Source organism: Peromyscus californicus, unplaced genomic scaffold (genome assembly GCF_007827085.1).
Source record: "Peromyscus californicus insignis strain IS unplaced genomic scaffold, ASM782708v3 Scaffold_4__1_contigs__length_199733344, whole genome shotgun sequence".
Classification (NCBI taxonomy): Eukaryota; Metazoa; Chordata; class Mammalia; order Rodentia; family Cricetidae; genus Peromyscus; species Peromyscus californicus.
In genome coordinates this window covers 25287922-25308361 of record NW_026294562.1, presented here as the reverse complement: position 1 = coordinate 25308361, position 20440 = coordinate 25287922, and the positions used below count along the sequence as shown (strand labels likewise).

The 20440-nt window shown below is 42.3% G+C and overlaps 1 protein-coding gene across 12 annotated transcripts in view; it reads right to left on the bottom strand.

Moving 5' to 3' along the window:
• Cpeb3 (cytoplasmic polyadenylation element binding protein 3) overlaps positions 1–20440 on the bottom strand; it is a 190201-nt gene that overhangs the window by 89787 nt on the left and 79974 nt on the right. For all 12 annotated transcript variants that reach the window (XM_052712070.1, XM_052712063.1, XM_052712067.1 and 9 more), the window contains one exon: positions 13822–13878. In XM_052712070.1, the coding sequence (XP_052568030.1) occupies positions 13822–13878 (57 nt within the window). The remainder of the gene's footprint in view (positions 1–13821; positions 13879–20440) is intronic.

Genomic DNA, 20440 nt, shown 5'->3' with positions numbered 1-20440 from the left:
AGGATGCTGAAGAATTCAAGGTCATCCTTCGCTATTCAGCAATTTCCAGGGCCAGTCTAGGGTGTCTCAAAAAAACAAAGCAAGCCTTGCAAACAATTTTTATTTTTAAATTTTGAAACAGAGCCTCATGTGGCCAGCCACAGGTGGACTCACACTCACGTAGTGAAGGAACCTAGAACTTCCCAACCTCCTGCTTTGCCTTCATGAAATCTAGGATTACAGGCACCTGTATGCTAGGCACCCACTCCGCCAACTGATCTACATCCTCAGGCTAGCAAACATTGTGTCTTTAATTGGCAACTTCATTTTTAAAGGATTTTTTGTTTATTTTTGTGCGTGTGTGTATGTAAATGTGTTTGGGTACCCTCAAACGCTGGAGACCTCAGGTCTTCTTGGAGCTCAGCAGTTGTGAGCCACCTAACATGGTGGGTGCTGGAGATAGAACGTGGGCCTCTAAAAGCAAGAGCAATGTGTGTTTGTAACTGCTGAGCTAGCTCTCTCCAGCCTCCAACAATTTTTTATTTGTTTTTGGAGTCAAGGTCTCACTGTGTAGCCTTGGCTTTCCTGTAACTCATTACACAGACCAGGCTAGTCTCAAACTCACAGAGATTACCCTGCCTCTGCCTCCAGAGAGCTGGGATTAAAGATATGTACCACCACAATTGGCTTAAACATTTTGAATAGGTAACACATTAAGTTCTAATCAATGGACTGAGAATGTAGCTGGTGGTAGAATACTTCTAGCATGCATGAGGCCCTGTGTACAATCTTTACTCACTTGAATGAATGAACACACACACACACACACACACACACACACACACACACACACACACACACACACACACTGATATTCAAACATCTAATGTTGCCTTTTAGCTTCTACCAGAAATGAGTCATAGGAAAAGTCCACATAAGATCTTAAGGTTAAGACCAAAAAGTTCCCATTCCCTTCATTAGATTGTAAACTCACAAAAAGCAAGAGGGTGAGGTTTGTCCCCAAATGTTCCTCTTATTTCTTTGTCGTTATAGTAGCTGAAAAAATACTTTTAGTCCAGTGATTCTAAAACCAGGCAAACAATAATAGAGAAGATAAATATCTCCATAAATAACATGAACAAGGCAAATAGAAATAGCACATCTTTATCTGCTATATTCACGCATTATTACAAATTAAGTGGTATTTTAACCTTCTTCCCATTCCTCTGATCCTAATCCATCTTCCTCAGGAAGATTTTTCATCACTTTATAAACTTAAAAAATAGCAGTAATGAGTGACAAGGTACCAGCATTACTAAGACACCTCACAAGGGGAATTCTATAGAATGCTTTAATGTATGTTGATTAAAACAGGATAGCCTACTGATAACTTATCATGAACCAGGGACTGAACTTTATCTGATTGATCCAGCACCTAATTGGCCTGAGAACTTGCTTACTATAGAGAAAGGCACTAAAATATCTAGCATTGACCCAGTGTATGCCCTACCACTAAGCTGAGGCAGGAGAATCAAAAGAATTCCAGACCAGGCTGAGTTATGGTGCTAAGACCTTGTCTCAGAGAGACAAACAAAACCAAAAAACCAGAGCATCTGTTTTCAACAAACCATTTTCTCCAGACACCATGCCAAAAGTCCTTTTTTTTTTTTTTTTTTTTTTGGTTTTTCTAGACAGGGTTTCTCTGTGTAGCTTTGGCACCTTTCCTGGAACTCACTCTGTAGACCAGGCTAGCCTCAAACTCACAGAGATCCGCCTGCCTCTGCCTCGCGAGTGCTAGGATTAAAGGCATGCACCACCACCGCCAGGCTCATGCAAAAAATCTTATGAGATCTCTTCAAACTTGATATAAATTTTCAATTTTTGATTATTCAGGAAAGTCAATACTTGCTAATTCTACAATTATGAGCTCCAAAATAATATAGAGAATTATAGAGAGAAGAGTAGACAAACATAAGGATACTGATATGTTCAGGAGCCCACAGCACCAATGCTGGGCCTGTTGGTCAGTGTTCCAAGTTTCCCGCCTACCAGCGAGGCATCTCTCATCTAGAGACAAAGGTTCCTTCATAGAAGAAAGCTACCAAAAATAATTTTGGAAATTTTGGAACAGTTCCAGCTGCAAGAAGCTCCTCATTTGCCCCACACCTAGCCTGGCTCCTATCCTGAATAAAAGGTAGTTTCCACTTTGCTGAAATATACAGATAAGGAGAAACACCAATATTAAAATTACATACCACCAGCGGGCAGCAATGGTGCACGCCTTTAATCCCAGCACTGGGGAGGCAGAGCCAAGTGGATCTCTGTGAGTTCAAGGCTAACCTGGTCTACAGAGCAAGATCCAGGACAGGCACCAAAACTACACAGAGAAACCCTATCTTGAAAAACCAAAAACCAAAAGAAAAAAAAAAAAGATTACATACCACAAATGGGCAAGCTTGTGCAGTATTTTTCTTTCTGTGACTTATTTCACTTAACATGTTTTCCAGATTCATCCACGGTATTATTTATTGTGTATGTATGTATGTGTGCAAACATGCATGCCAAGGTATTTGTGTGTAGGTCATAGGACAATTTTTTTGTTTGTTTGTTTGGTTTTTCGAGACAGGGTTTCTCTGTGTAGTTTTGGTGTCTGTCCTGGATCTCGCTCTGTAGACCAGGCTGGCCTCGAACTCACAGAGATCTGCCTGGCTCTGCCTCCCGAGTGCTGGGATTATAGGCGTGCGCCACCACCGCCCAGTGGTCATAGAACAATTTGAGGAAACTGGTTCACCTTCCACCATGCAGATCCACGGGCTGAACTCAGGTGGCCAGCCTTGGCAATGAGTGGCTTTCCTTGCTGAGCATATGTATGCTACTATGTATACATACCCACCTATCCTTTGATGGATACCTGGGTATATGTATGCTACTATGTATACATACCCCACCCATCCTTTGATGGACACCTGGCTACTGCGAACAGTATTTTAATGAACACAGCATGAGGTGTGATTTCCTTTAGATCTATACACGGGTGTTTGATTGCTAGGTCATATGACAGTTCTGTTTTTAATTTCTTAAAAAGAACACCCACATTGGAGGTGTACTATTAAGGACTGGGCTAGTTACTGTTGACCACTGGCAGGATGGGGAGGGCACTTTTCTCCACGTCTTGCCCAGCACTCACTATCTTCTTCGTAAGAGGCATTCCACCAGAAATAAAGTACCACCTTCTTGTAGTTTGGATTTGTAACTCCCGAGTGATAAGCAATGGAGTTTGTGAGTTTTGTTGTTTTTAATTTCTATTGGCTATTATTTGCATGTCTTCTTTTCAGAAAAGTTGAATAAGAACTTTTACACATCTTAACCAATTCTTGTATATGTGTGTATGTGTTTATGTGTGCTCACATGTGTTATTGTATGCAATGTGTAGAAACTAGAGGTTGACTTCAGGTGTCTCAGTTGCTCTCCACTTAGGTGGGGATTGGGGATTGAACTCAGGTTTCTGGTGTCTTTCCTAGTTGGTCTCCACTTAGGTGAGGATTAGGGATTGAACTCGGGTTCTCTTTCTAGCATGAAAGCATTTTACCAACGAGGCACCCCTCCAGCCCCTGATTCGTTATTGGGTATGTTCACACTCATGTGTGTGGGGTACATATGTATTTGGAGGACACAGTACCACCTTAGATGTTGTTCTTCAGGTACTGTCCACCAGTGTTTCCTGAGACAGAACTCTCATTGGTCTGGGGCTCACCAATTAGGCTAGACTGGCTAGGCAGTTAGCTCCAAGCATCCCACTATTTCCACTTCCCTGGCGCTGGATTACAAGTGCATGCTATCATACCTGGCTTGTTGTGGGGGTGGTGGAGATCGAACTCATCCCTATGTAGCTAGAGTTTTATCAACTGAGCCATCCCTCCCCAGGCCCTGGTATCTCTGTCCCCCCTCCTATCAATACAGGGTGGCCTTTATCTTGCTCTACAGCCCAGGCTGGCTTGAACTTACGATCTTCCTTCCTCAGCCTCTTCAGTGTCTGGGATTACAGGCCTGTGCCATCACCCCCAGCAATAGCCAGAATTTTGAACATTTTCATCACAAAGAAATGATAAACATGAAGTGATGAATATGCTAATTATTCTGAATTATTACCCAATGTATTTAAGTATCAAAACATTATATTGTATTCTGTAAGTGTCTACTATACATATTATATCCATATTATATACAACAAAAATAAGCATTTTTTTTTCCAGTCATCAATATAAACAAAAGTGTTGGATTTCTTTATGTACTGTACACAGATGCATACATACACTTTTCTCTTTTGCAGTCCCAGGAATCAAACCAGAGTTTTGCTCATGATGTGCTACTGCTGGATCACTGAGCTTCAGCTACAACTACCATATGTGTTGTGTTGTTCTTCACTGAATTATAATTGACATCATGAGAGAAGTCTTCTTTGAAATTTGAAATGTTTACAGATTAATCTCTGAGATTTTTTTTTTTTGAAGTTAATTATATGTCTGGTGAATGCTACAAACAGGAAGTCCAGGCTACACTACTTACACAAGAGGAGAAAGCAAACAGGAAGTCCATAGGGAACAATAAGAAACTAGTTGGTTCCTGTATCTTTACTGTGAGGAAGAAAATCAACTCCTGTTAAGGAATTTCATATACACAAGGAATCTCTTCCACAACCCACTAAAATCACAAGGCAATTTCAAACTTAACTTATTTACAATTTTCAATATCAAGTTATATAGACCAGACTGACCATTCTACTTTTCAGAAAAAAAGATTAAGGGCATATGAGAAAGAGAGAGAGAGAGAGAGAGAGAGAGAGAGAGAGAGAGAGAGAGAGAGAGAGAGAGATGAGAGTGTGTGTGTGTGTGTGTGTGTGTGTGTGTGTCACTCTTAAGTATTTAAACCAAAAAGAAGCACCTTCAACCTGGAGGCAGGAAGCTCTGCTCCTGGTTCCACCTTGTCACCCTGGTCAAGTCCCACACAGCTTCTTAATGCCAGTTTATCCATTTGTAAAGACCCCCACATGGATGCTATTCTGTTATGCTCTCTTAGAGAAGCCTACAGCCATGCTTCCGGTCTCTCCTCTTAACCCTTGGGCCTGATCTCATATTAAAATACCTTTCTTAGACCCCAATTTGGTAGCATAAAAAAGAAACTCTCAGGCCCCTTACAGTGTTGTTTTAGAGCATCTATCCAAACCTATTTCAAATGTATGTTAAATATCATATATCTAATTGCTATTTAATTATCCATCATTTATAATGTGTTCATATCACACCTGTATTTTAATTCCTAAGTCTGCTCAGATTTAGAAAGAACAGCAATGGAGATCTTGTTTATGAAATTTTCAAAATCTCCAAAAGAATTACTTTGGTTTGTGAATGTCAGAAAAATTCACTATCATTATCCTCTGAAATTATTTTCTGCTGGGTGTGGTGACTCATGCCTTTAATCCTAATACTCAGGAAGCAGAGGCCAGTGTATCTTTGAGAGTTCCCAGGTCAGCTGGGGCTACAAAGCAAAATCCTGTCTCAAAATTAACAAATAAATATAGTGAAATTATTTTCTTTTTTGGGTGTGATGGGGCACAACCACAATCCCACCACTCTGGAGGTAGAGGCAGGAAAATCATCAAGTTTAAGGCCAGCCTCAGCTACATAGCAAGTTCAAGACCAGCTTAGGCTATATGAACCTGTTGGATATTCCTTTACACTGTGTGAATATACGTCACTGTGACTGGTTTTAAAGAAGCTGACTGGCCAATAGCTGGGCAGGACAAAGTTAGGTGGGAGAACAGAATAAGGACACTAGGAAGAAGGAGGGTGGAGTCAGAGGAGTCACCAGCCAGACAAGGAGAGTAAGCAAGAGGTGCAAGATGAAAGAGAGATAATGCCATGTGATACAATGTAGTTTAATATAAATGGGTTAATTTAAGTTGTGTTAACTAGTAACAAGCCTGAGCTATTGGCCGAGCATTTATAATTAATATTAAGCCTCTTTGTGGTTATTGGAAAGCAGCTGGCAGAACACAGCTGATCATGGTCATGATGAAAAACTCCACCTTCATGAACCCTTGTCTCAAAAAACAAAACAGAGCTGGAGAGATGGCTCATTCTCTACAAGTACTTGCCATATAAGCAAGAGGACCTTAGTTCAGTCCCCAGGACCCAAGTGAAAGTCAGGCACAGCAGCACATGTCTATAACCCTGTCACTCTGGTACCAGGGAATTGGGGGGGTGGGAATTGCTAGGAAGAGGGAGGAGACAGAAATTACTGAAGTTCACTGGCCAGCCAGTCTACAGGAATTGCTGAGTTCATGATCCATGTTCAGTGAAAAACCCTGTCTCAAAAAACCGTGCAGACTGATGAAGATACCCACATGTTGTATAAACACACACAATCCCACAAACACAAAAAAATATTTTCTTAGGATCAGGTATGGTTCCTCAAGCCTGTAATCCTACCACTTGGGAGGCTGAGACAGGGGAACTGCCGCCGAGTTTTAGGCCTGCCTGGGCTACACAGTAAGTTCCAGGCTGGCCAAAGCTATATAGCAAGACCCTGTCTCAACCAAACAAAAACTATTTTTTACTTTATCACTCACAGTAAGCAAAAATAACAATGTGCTCCTCCAATTTTGAAAAATTCCATTAAGAGCTCTACCAAAGCTGGCTTTCTTTTTATTCTGGCACAAATGCATCATGTGCTCAGTTCCCTCTCTGCCACTTCCTTTCAGCTGAGCCTCCCCAAGGAGCTCATACTCAGCAAAGCATGACAAAGAGGGAGCTGAGGAGCCAAAGCAACCACCCCGGAGTCCACCCAACACAAACAGCCATACTAATATGGTTCATGTTTTCTCTTTTGATTCAACAAATGCACTGTCAGCTCTCAGTTCCAACACAAATACAGGAAGGCATTCCGAAATATGTCAAGACATTAGTTAGGAGGAGAAATGTAGAGGAAAGCTTTCCCTAAGGTTCCAAGTGGCCCAGTGCATGGGCTATGTATAGAGGATTTTCATTGGTCAATGAGTGACTCTGGAACTTCTCAAACAGCTCAATGTCTTTTTGGTTATTAGGTTTCTCTTTTATTATAGTGCTGGGTGATAAAACCCAGTGTTTCAAGCTTCTTATGCATCACTCTCCCCCAGATCCCCACCCCCTTTTAAGATATTAAACATTTTAAGTTTTCAAACTGTCCAGGTTTTCTTCTAGGACTCTTCAGTTTCCAACTGCCTGGGGTATTCTGATGAGGAAGAGCATGGACAAATCATCATCTCCCTGTCAGAGGTCGTGGCACTTCAGATTTCCTACTCATCTCTTTTTCAAACACTAATTATGACTTGGAAATATCAGAATAAAATAACAATGAAAACTTAAATGCTGGGCATAGTAGCACATGCCTGTAATACTAGTCCTTCAGAGGCTGAGGCAGCAAGACTGACTGCTGGGAGTTCAAGGCCAGCCTGAGCTACATAATAAGACCCTATTTCAAAGAACAAAAATAAAACAAACAAAAACCAACAACAAAAAGCCAGGCACAGTGACTCAGAAGTAGGAGGTTCATGGCAAATTCAAGGCCAGCCTGAGTACAGAGGTCTCAAAAATAAAAATAATCAATATAATATAAGCTCCTATTTTGGAACTCTAACATGCAAATTAAGGGAGATCTTTAACAGGCAGCCATAAAGCTGAAACAGGAACCAGAGGCAGGGACAGCTCACATAAGCTTTATCCACAAGTCAGTCATTTTCATGGTCATTATCTCCACTTTACAGGTGAAGAAATCAGGGACAATGAGGAGTGAAGACTGAGGCCCTGAGCTGGTAGAGCTGGTAAGAGGTGACAGCAGATCTGCCCGACCCCAGACATAGCCATCTACTGCTGTGTTAGTTAAGTGCTGTGTGGGAAGGTTTCCTGTGCTCTCTCTCAGATGCTTGCCAGAGAGCTGTTGGAAGCAGACGACTCTACCCCCCTTAGGCACACTACTCTGTTTGTGTACTCATCAAGCAACTGCCTTCATTTGCCAGTTTCCCTAAGCCAGCCGGAAAAGGGAGAAAGTCAAAAGGAATAAACTGCACACCCTCGGCAGTAATGCCTCTTAAGCTGACAGTGACCATCCTGGCTTTGAACATGATTTGACCTTAACTTGGTTGGCTTGGGCCAGTCAGGGAGGCACTTTTCTGAGAATCAGTGTGAGAGAAAATCACCAAGTCAGACAACTATCCTATGGGAGGCCACAACTGCTAAAGCAAATGTATACCCACCACATAGAAAAGCAAAACCATAAGCTACCATAAGCGTCAGAAGAAAACCTGCCTGATACAAATACTACCATGGAGGAAGCCAGAAGCACTCTCAGGGGTCTCCCTCCTTTTCGGGCAGGGAAAGCTGTATCATGCAAACTTCTGGAGCTGTTGGAGTAAAAATAAAGATGGCGCAGTGGATAATCATTACAACAGCAAGGGGGACTATTACCCACTCTAGAGGAAAGAACACACTGTTTCACAACTACTTTTATTTTGGAAATACTGGATAAGCAGTGGGTCTTACTGATGAGTGAGGGTTCCTTCTACCATCCACCCTTTTACATTCTACAACACTGAAGGAATTCATTTCTTTCTTAGCTGTGTCTCAGGATCCAGCCCAAACACAGGCCTACTAATTCTTACTAGACCTATAGTCTTAAAAACTTACTTATTTTATTTGGCAGTGGTGGTGCATGTCTTTAATCCCAGCAATGGGGAGGAAGAGGCAGGTGGATCTCTGAGTTCAAGGCCAGCCTCGTCTACAGAGCAAGTTCCAGAATAGCTAGGGCTACACAGAGAAGCCCTGTCTCAACGCTCCCCCTCAAAGATTTTTTTACATTGTTTTTTATATATGTGTGAGTGAATGTCACATATGTCCAGGTATCCTCAGAGGCCAGAAAAGGGCATTGGGTCCCCTGGAGCTGGAGTTACAAGTAGCTATGAGTTGACCAATATGGGTGCTGGAAATAAAGTGGGTCTTCTGAGAAGTACTCCTAACTGTGGAGTCACTCTCTGGTCCCTAGATTTACTGTCTTAGAGAGGACAAATCCGGGAGATGAGCCTAGTCAGCAAAGTGCTTGCCTGGCAAGCATGAGAACAACTGTGGGGCACAAAGTGAGTTGAGCATGGTGGCACACTTATAATCCCAGTGCCCGGGAGGCAGGCACAGGGAAGTTCCTGGGCTCACTGGCCCAGCAACAGCCTCCTGTCTTCAGCAAGCTCCAGGCTATGAGTTGACCATAGTCCGGAAAGAATGGTGGCAGTGTCTGAGGAACGACGTCCAAGGCTGTCTGTCTTCCGACCTCCAGATGCATGTTCATACATGCACATGCTGCCTCCAGACGCATGTTCATACATGCACATGCACAACCCCCCCCCCCCATACACACACATAGATTCTGGCTTTATACAAATCTTGCCAACCTTCCCATACCCTACGTGCTTATAGACTTCCTGCCAATTCCTCCTTGCTTTCCACAACTGGTATCCTTCCCTTCTCTCCTAAGCTTATTTCCTGTCTTCTGGATGATACCAGTAGTGGTATTGCTCAGGGTTAAATGTAACTGGGAGCTGGGCAATGGTGATGCACACCTTTAATCCCAGCACTCAGGAGGCAGAGGCAGGCAGATCTCTGAGTTCCAGGACAGCCTTATCTACAGAGTGAGTTCCAGGACAGCCAGGGCTACACAGAGAACCCCTGTCTCAAAACTCAAAAAAACAAAACAAAAGAGTAACTGGAAGACATGCCCTAGGACAGCAGACCCCAGAAAACTGGCCCACATGCTCTGACAGGTGCGAATGCTCACCCTGGCACCTCCCTTCCCATCCAGTCAAGAGAGCTGAGAACATACTTATATCTCCAGAGGAAATCCAGGTTTGGGTGAGCCAAGGAATGAAAGAAGGACACTGTGAATGGTGGCTTTGTGCAGAGTTTAAAAACAGCGACTGTTCAGGGGAAGAAAGGAGAAACTCGGTTCACATAGTTCCTCCACCCCACCTTTCAACATCTCACCGAGGCCCAGGCTGATCTTCAACTTGCTTTCCTTCTGCCTCAGCCTCCCAAGTGCTGGGACTACAGGTGTGTACCACCCTCAAAAACACTTCTTTATTTTCTTAGCTACTCCCTCTCTTTTTAAATAATATAGCTAAACTTCTATTTAGTCCCCTTCAAAGACCAAAAATTGTGAATTAGTAAAATTTTAGTGATTTCTGTTTTGTTTGTTTTTGAGACAGGATCTCTCTGTGTAGCCCTGCCTCTCCTGGAACTCATTGTATAGACCAGTCTGGCCTCGATCTCAGAGATCCATCCACCTGCTTCTGCCTCCTGAGTGCTGGGATTAAAGGTGTGAGCCACTATAAATTTTAGTGGTCTTTAATTTCATTCCAATCATTCCTATGTAAAAGTTGAAGGAGAGAAGAAAGGACCTTCATAGGACAGAAACTTTGGGATGACAGATGACAGGGAAAACGGAAGACAGAAATACCTGTGTGCTGCTGGGCACGGGGCATGTGTCTGCAAGGCCAGCGAGAGTTACAACTGGGGCAAGTGAGTCTGAGGCTGGCCTGAGCTAGTCAGACTGTCCCAAAGAAACCAGGGGGTGGGACAGGAAGGGAAGAGATTATGGAGCTGTGTATGGTGGCACATGGGTCAAATCCCAGCATTTGGGAGGTGGAGGTGGGAGAATCTCAACTTCTAAGCCCAACCTGGTCTCTATATAAATACTACACACACAAACATGTCTGCACACATTACATACATGTAACTAGATGAGCTGGGCTCAATGTGTCAAAGTGTGCAAATCCCACATGTAATACAACCAACAGAGGATGAGACCATGCCAAGATGAAAGGATTTTGAAAGAGAACTGACTATAAGCAGAGCAAATGCCAAACTCTGGTTGTTGTTTTTTAATGGTTTATTTTGAGGAGCCAAATGGATTTGTCAATCCTGGGAATACCCAGAGAAGCACGTAAGACTAATATACTCTTGTCTGCCATCACATTCCAACTATCTATATAGCCCATCAACATGTGACATACATATTGGCAGAATGGCCTTCTGACCTCCACACCTACACCATGGCATATATACACTTACCCCACCCACACACATTATTCACCACAGAATACTTTGTTGAGTATTACCTAATCAGCCTCCTTTCTCTAAGAGATGCAATTGATGCTAAAAGGGAGATTTAAGCAAGTCACATGTACAGTGTGCAAATCTCATAAATGAAATCTCTTATTTTATAAACCAAACATAATCAAAACCTTTTGAAGAGAAAATGTCTTTTAGTTTTGTTTTCTACACAGAAACCAACAAATTGCATCCTCTCCCTCTTGCAGAGGACAATTCACATCATGTCAAATTAGGTCATTTCCAGATACACAGCAACTGCTTCAGGCAGACAATACAATACTACCACACTATTCCTTCATGGTCAGCTCTAACTCCCATCATCTAGCGATGTCTCCTCATAGTTACTAATGAAGCTCAGCTAAGCATGTTATCAGTTCTCTCTCCTCTCTCTCTCTCTCTCTCTCTCTCTCTCTCTCACACACACACACACACACACAGGTAGCATAATCTTGATGTGCAGTGTCCTTTCTCTCTCAAATAGGGAATGAGAGGCACATACTTTGGAATTTGCATTGTCAAACAGGACACATGCATAGCACGGATTGGGGCTTGTGTCACCAAGCAGAGCCAGCGATTCCCACATGCTTAGGGTTAAGTGCTGCATGCCAGATCCAAGGGAATGTGTAATATTTTGGATTAAATGTATATATATATTTTAGAGAATCTAAAATCTGTCTTAAGAAGTTCTAATGGAAGTTTAAAACCCTTACTCAAGAAGAAAGTGGATTAACATACACAGCCCTACATTTACTCAGTATGTCCCCCATGTGGACCGGGAATTGGCCTGTACCCTGAGAGGATAAGAGGTCACAAACTGGTATCACTCACTTGACAGAGGAAAAAAAACTGCAATTCTGAGAGTCAACAGCTTGTCCAGGCCTCCTGACGACAAACAATTTCTGTGTAGGTTCCTGTGAAGTTGTTTGGTCTGTACATGCTGGAGAGGCAAGCTGACCCTGGGCAGACACTGACCCTGGGCAGACACTGACCCTGGGCACCTGTCCAGGGTTTTTGTTTTTTGAGACAAGGTGTGGAGATCACATTGATCTCTGCTCTAAGTTCTCCATACCGTGCCTCGCCCTGGACGATTTTCATTTTACACGCAGCACTGGGCTCCATTTTGAGTGCTAACACAGAAGCAGGGTAATTCTGCACCTCTCTGTATACACAGATACCACATCTGTCAGGCACCAAACAGGAGACAGACAGACAGACAAACAGCCATAAACTGATAAAGAAGATTAGGAACGCATGAGCACACTGACATATTAAAACTGAACCAGAGAAACCAGGCCCAAGAATTTACGGACTCCTTCACCTAGATTCCACAAAGAGGAGGACACCTAACAGTGTGGTAACGACAGCCACACAGGCCTGTCACCTGCCATCCAGCTGTGCACCAAGGGACCCACAGGCTGAGAACTCTTGGCTGTCCCTAGGACTTCACTTCAGCTATCACCCCAATGGTGGTGTACTACACTGTAACTGCAGCCCCTCCCCGACCATCAGTTGTCCACTGCCTCCTATCTTACGCCTCTATGGTCTCACACCTCACCTCTGCAGGCCTGCTCAACCTGGAGACCTTGTGGCTTGGCTCTACACATCTGTAGCAGTTCAACTGGGTCCTTTCTATTGTCTCTAACTACTGCAAGGACTGCTTCTGTCTTTACCTGCTCTCTGCCTCTGCCTCCAGGAGGGACCGGTGTAACTCCTGAACTCTGCTGTAACCCTTTTCTAACCTACAAACATACATGTTTATATAAATAGTGTGCCGTGTGTAATGAGTGATATGAAAAATTCAGGCATAGTGCTTATAGCACAGTCTCAAATAGCCTAAACTGCCTCAAGCTCTCTAATAGTGAGTGTAACCTTGAACTCCTGATCCTCCTCTACCATTACATCCAAGTGCTGGGATTATAGGTGCGTGTCACCACTCCTGACTCTCCAAAGCATTGAGCAATTGAGCAACATTTTGGTTAATAATTCTTTTTTTTTTTTGTGGCTCTAGAATGTAATCCCATAATTATACTGACAAAACCACTTCTGACCAGCAAAGCTGCTAACATCTATAATATACAAATTTTATCAATGGAAGAGCCCTGAATATCCATCTTGAAACATCTATGGACTGCTTACAACAATGAGAAAATTACGTTATGTATAATTAGCTAATTTATTTCTTCACATTTTCTGACCTACTCTCCCGGTACCTCCTTCTTTCAGGTATAGAGCAGGAGCTGGGAACATTTCCTGTTACTAATTTAAAACTTTACTTACAAACACAGGCAAGTAGGCCAGGTTTAGTTCACAGGGTTGCATTCTGCCAACGCTGGCTTGGAGCAGTGAGTTCTCAAGCTTTTGTTTACTCTGAATCACCTAAATGACTGCTAACGCACAAATTTCTAGAGTCCATCCTCAAAGTTTTTCATTCCATGGGTAGGGCTGTAGAAGACCCTGAGATTATGTGTTTTTAGTAGTTCCCAAGTAATGCTGATGCTGCTGGTACAGAAATCCCACTCTGAGAACCGCTTGTATAGAACAGTAGTCTACTACCCCCAATGAAAGATGAAACAGTGAAAGTCTAATTAAGCAAAAAGTACGTTGCAAACCTGACTGATACTTTTATAGAGTATTTCATAGGAAGACTTACTGTTCAGTGCCATAATGTTATCTGTTCCTGGATGATGGAAATTTATTCCCATGCGTCCTGGAAAATAAAGTAATTTTATCTTAAGCACACATACACACAAACAAAAAAACATTGTTCAATATAATTATTTCAAATACACTACAAAATATACACATTACAAAACATTACAGATTAATCTATAGCAATGCTATCAAGGCCAAAGCATTTACAACAATTTAAAATCAATTCATAAAACACAGACATGAAAAGCCTTAAAACAAAGCCAAAGTCTCAACACAAAATACAACCAAACAAAAAGAAGCTTCCGTTATAGTCTGAAATTTGTACATCTCCCATATTAAATTTAAACAAGTCCATTTCCTGGGTAAACATTTTATTTAAACAATCATGTATTTATGCCCTTCAAAGTAAGGCATAAAAAAGAAATTTAGAGAAGTTTATAAACATGAAGTTTATAGAGAATAAAAAGATAGTTTCATAATGGCTCAAAAATGCAACATAATTACCAGAGTAGCAAAATGAAGAAAGATGGTAAATTTTATGCAAATACAGCAAGGGAAAGAAAGACTGATGTAAAACGTAAGCGTTCGTAAGTTGTCCTGCACTCCCTTTCCTTCTGGGGTTGGTTTGTATGGTGAGTTGTTGTGTTCTTTATGACTGTGTGGTCCTCCTGATCTAGAGCTCACCATGTACACTAGGCTGGTCTCTAGCTCACAGAGATCTGCCTGTCTTTGTCTCCCTCAAGAACAGGGATTAAAGCATGCACTACCTTGCCTGGCCCCACCACTAACTACTCTTAGGACCTGTGATAAAGATGAAACTCTGGAAAGTCACATTTATGAATAACATGGGAATTGAAACTTCTGCCCACATTGGTTGGCTTCCTATTTTTATATACTTCTGAGGTTAAGAATCATTTTTACATTTTTAATGGGCTGGAAAACCAAACAAAAGCAAAGAGGCAACAGAGCCCTGTGTCTTGTAAACCCTAAAATATTTATTCTGTAGTCCTTCACAAAGTTTGAACCCTTGATCTATAAGATCATAAATAGAATCAGATGTTTCAACTAATGGCCCATTGGGATAAAGAGTGAAAGATGTGTACATGGCAGGGTAGGGAGTGACGCTGGGGAGATGGATAGAGCGAGGTTCAGAAGTACAGAGGGAAAGACGCAGGGTATAGAATGAAAGATGCAGATGGTTGCTGCTCTTTTCATTATTAGAGAAGACAGATGTACCAAAAAAATTAAAATTAAACCCAAAGAGTCCTGTATAGGAGGAAAATGTACTATGCAAGATTTCTTGACCAATTTCTTCAATAAAATAGTTATCAAAATCAGGCGTGGTAGCTCATCCCTGTAATCCCAGAATTTGGGAGACAAGAGGAATGTTGGGAATTCAGGACCAGTCTACAGTTACAGAGTAATACCATGTTTCAAAAAACAAACACACAAAAAGATATAGAAACAATAATTAAGATGCAATATCTATATATTTGACTCTGTAAACTTTTCATATATAGTTACTTTGAGAGTTATCATGAAATCCACAGGAAAAAATGTTAATTTTTTTTGTTTGTTTTTTGGTTTTTTGCTTTCTTTTTCGAGACAGTGTTTCTTTGTGTAGGTAGCCCTGACTGTCCTGGAACTCACTTTGTAAACCATACTGGCCTTGAACTCACTGAGATCCACCTGCCTCTGCCTCCCAAGCGCTGGGATAAAAGCCACTGCCGGGCTGAAAAATGTTAATTTTAAGACAAGTGTTTTACCACTGAGATATCCCTACGGTCATTGTATTTTATAGCCACTGCTTAAATAAACGTCAATTACATTTGGGGAAGAATAGTATAGAGAAAGCTGGAGATAAAGGTTTCCGATTTTTCCCTTTAACAGCTACAGCTCTGCATGTGACTGTAAAAGGCCCAGTTTTCATTTGGTATTAAACTCTATTATTGGGAACTGGAGGCAAACAACACTGCTAAGCTCAAGACCACAGAAAAACAAAATAACTTAATGAAAGAAACCAAAGTCCTCACTTAACTTTATACCACTTATAGTGTGTGTGTGTGTGTGTGTGTGTGATGAGAAAAATCAATGAAACTGTCAAATAATAAAGGAAATATTCTTAAATATATTATTTCTGTAGAAAATTGTTTTCATATTAGCTATAAACTAATTACTAGGAGTTTTAAAAGTATCCCATTGTTGGAAGCCATATTTAACATAACTATACTTATCCCACATGCCTTACTATGCTTTTCTAATTCCTAGGTCTCTTTAGAGTCTCTGAAAGTTGAAGTTTATACCATATGCAATGCTGTCTCCTACCAACACCTATATGAAAAACTATTTCACAAAAATTTGTCACCAGAACAAGATTTGACTCAGTAAGAATTTACATTCTGGCCGGATGGTGGTGGCGCACACCTTTAATCCCAGCAGAGCCAAGCGGATCTCTTTGAGTTCGAGGCCAACCTGGGCTACAGAGTGAGTTCCAGGAAAGGCGCAAAGCTACACAGAGAAACCCTGTCTCGAAAACAAAACAAAACAAAAAGAATTTACATTCTGGTTTCATTTAATTAAATCAATGTTCTTTACACCCAAAACTAACATGTGTGAACACTAAAAGTAATATCCTCTAATTCAGCTTCATCATTCTAGGGTATCATCCACACTAGCTAGTTGCCAGAAAGTCTACATAAAAAAAAAAAAAAATCCCATCAAGACTTCAAACTCACTGTCCATTGGAACTTAAGGAAAACAGAATCTCTTTAGTTAGATGCTGGCACACATCTATAGCCCACACATAAGAGGCAGGGGCAAAAGAATCACAATTTCAAATTCAGCCTGAGCTACACAGTAAAATCATCTCAAAACCCAAACAACAATATCATGAAAAAGTCAGAGACAGTGGTGTACAGGCAATCTGTGAATTTTAGGCCAGTCAGCACTATATAGTGAGATCTTGTTTAAACAAAACATGAAAATCAGGACCTCTTCAATCTTTGATCAGTGAATATTCAAAGGACAGTATGGGTCCTTAAAAGGGACTGATGATCCTTAATATTATAACAATAAAGGAAGGTTGTCAAAGACATCGGTGACCCCAAATTTAGTTGTTCTTCATTCAACTTCAATTCCTGTATAATAGAGAATTACCTACTTTACTGACATTGCACCAAATAAGGTTTCTATGTTTCTGGAATATTGCCCTTTTTAGCCTCAAAGTTTGATCACAGCTACCTGGCATTTTGAAGTTTCTTAAAGAGCTAGAACATTTCACCTTGATGAACTTGAGAGGCAGTGGCTGCTTCCTAGTTATCATCCTCTACCTCACTGGTTACTTGCAACTCTGTCTTAAGGAGTAGAGCAGGAGGCACTGCCGGGTCTGATGGGGGAGGACTGCCGGGTCTGATAGGGGAGGACTGCCGGGTCTGATGGGGGAGGACTGCCGGGTCTGATGGGAGAGGACTGCTGGGGTCTGATGGGGGAGGCACTGCTGGGGTCTGATGGGGGAGGACTGCTGGGGTCTGATGGGGGAGGACTGCTGGGGTCTGATGGGGGAGACACTGCTGGGGTCTGATGGGGGAGGACTGCCGGGTCTGATGGAGGAGGGCTGCCGGGTCTGATGGGGGAGGCACTGCTGGGGTCTGATGGGGGAGGACTGCCGGGTCTGATGGGGGAGGACTGCCGGGTCTGATGGGGGAGGACTGCTGGGGTCTGATGGGGGAGGACTGCTGGGGTCTGATGGGGGAGGACTGCTGGGGTCTGATGGTGGAGGCACTGCTGGGGTCTGATGGTGGAGGGCTGCCGGGTCTGATGGAGGAGGACTGCTGGGGTCTGATGGGGGAGGACTGCTGGGGTCTGATGGTGGAGGCACTGCTGGGGTCTGATGGGGGAGGACTGCCGGGTCTGATGGGGGAGGACTGCCGGGTCTGATGGAGGAGGACTTCCAGGTCTGATGGGGGAGGACTTCCAGGTCTGATGGGGGAGGACTTCCAGGTCTGATGGAGGAGGACTTCCAGGTCTGATGGGGGAGGACTGCTGGGGTCTGATGGTGGAGGCACTGCTGGGGTCTGATGGGGGAGGGCTGCCGGGTCTGATGGGGGAGGGCTGCCGGGTCTGATGCGGGAGGACTGCTGGGTCTGATGGGGGAGGGCTGCCAGGTCTGATGGGGGAGGCACAGCTGCTTGAAAAAAAAAGCAGTAGTTTTTACCTTTCCTGGTCTTCTCCCTAATTTTTTTTCAATGAATCTTTGGATAAAAAGTAACATAAATCTTGAAAGGAACTCTGTGTCAATACTGGATCTCTAGAATCTATAACCTGAATATAATTTAGATTTCCTACTAAATATAATGTTTTTGGTAAGTTAAATATGACTTTTTAGTTTATCTCTTCAAAAAGTAGTGTTTAGCATATAAATGAAATCTATTTTCATTGAATAAAAATTAGAATATATGGAAAAAATAAGATCACTAAAGACAAACACAGTCAGTTTTTATTTATACTTTTCACGGTAGAAAACATGCATGAAGCTTTCTTTTCTAAGACTGATCATTTTGTAATTCTTCTTAGTGTAATGTGCATCTAAACTTTAACACCTATTACAGGATTTTAGAAGAGAAAGAGTGTAGTGGCAGAGAAACCTCAATGCTAAATTCAGAAGAGGCCATTTCTTTTCGCTTCCTTTTGTCCAACAAATGCTGCTGTTGAATCAGCTGTGAAAACAGGACTGAGCGTGTGACATCTGGTGATTTTGTTACTGCAGTCTGGTGCTGCCAGTGTGACATCTGTCACCTGTCCATGAGTCTGCTATTTTTAAAGTGTTCTTGTCGCTAGCTATCGTTCAAGCATAGTGTAAAATATAAGGTTTCAAAAGCTGGAAGGCATCCGTAGTCTTACTAAATGAAACGATGCTGTGGAAATCTGAGACTGCCCCACTTTGCTCACATCACAGGACATGACAGGAGTTAGGAGAGGATGGAGACAGAGGGTAGGGAACTGAGTTATGTTTGTTTACAATGGAAAAAAAATCACATCTTCATAAACTCAATTGATTCATATTTTAAAATCTACCTTATAGTTATTCAGAGCCAAAGAAACCCCATACTTTTGTGTGTCCAAATAAAAACTGGATTTTTTTATTAATTCATAATTAGTACGGAAGCCAGTTCTTCAGCACACTGACACATCTTTCTTTAATCACCCACTTTACTCTAAAAAAAGTCAAGTACTTAAGCAGCTTCAAAGAGAATGTAGTGCTTTGTTCAAGAAAATAGTCTTCTAAATTTTACCTATTTTCTCTAAAAAGTTAGAGATACACTCCTAGAGAAACAGTGAAGTCGGGTGTGGTGGATATGCCTATAATACCAGGTCTCAAAGGCTGAGGCAGGAGCATCCTGAATTTAAGACCCGCTTGGCTCCACAGTAAGACCCTGTCTCAAAACAGAAAAAGGGGGGGAGCAGATCTTGAGGCTGAGCAAGTAAACTCACACCAAGCCCAATGACCTGAATTCAGTGCCTGGGACACGGTAGAAAAAGAAGACAGATTCCTACAAGTGGTGCTGTGAACTCTGTGTAAACAATATATTAGTTTTTAAAAGCTGAATTTCTTTTTAAGGCAATGGTAAAATCTGGTACTATAATATGGTATTATAGATCTGTTCCAAATAACCAATAAGCAAAACTGTGAGCTCAGAACTGAAGTCAATTTTGGGCAAGTTCTCTCTTTCTCCCCCTCCCTCTCTCCCTCCCCCGGGGAGGAGGGGACAGGCTGTACTGCGGGCTCCAGTCACACCCTTCTGAGCAGCTGGGACCGCAGGCATGCTTGCTATCACATCACAACTGCCATCAATTCTTAAATCCTTTGCACTTGTTTTCTTGGTTAAAGCTGCAGCTCAACTGAATTAGAATTACAGAAGTTAGTTCCCAGGTATAATCTTCCTTTTATAACTGTTAGGTGATGAAAATGGTCATATCTTGAGCGAGGCAGTGGTGGTGCATGCCTTTAATCCCAGCACTAGGGAGGCAGAGGCAGGTGGATCATTGAGTTTGAGGCTAACCTGGGCTACAGTGAGAGTTCGAGGAAAGCCAGGGCTGTTACACAGAGAAACCCTGTCTCGGAAAAAACAAAAACAAACAAAAAAAGCTGTATCTTAAATCGGGCAAAGTAACAGAACAGTGCTACCTTTAGTCGCGGCTGCAAAGGAAGGTGAGACAAGGAGATCTCTTAAGTGCAGGGGTTCAGGGCTAGCCTGGGCGACCAAGTAAGCCTCAAAGGAGGAGGTTGGAAATACACAGACATGAACAGTCACTTCTTGGTGATTCAGTCTGTCTCCAGCAGTTGATAGGGTCCTTTTGTCCTTCCCTTTAGGTGTTGGGAATCAAACTGGGACACACGTGCAGCTAAGACTCGGCTAACTTTGTAAAGGACAAACCGACATAGGTCGAAAGAAGTTGACATTGAAATAAAACTGAGCAATGATTCAAGCTACAGAATAGACAGCATATTTTCTTCTGGAGGATCAAGTCAAAAGAAAATGTAATGAACATACATGTCTTTTAAAAAAAACAAGGGAACCTAAAAATTCCCCAAAGGGAACCAATTTTGTCTAAGTCTG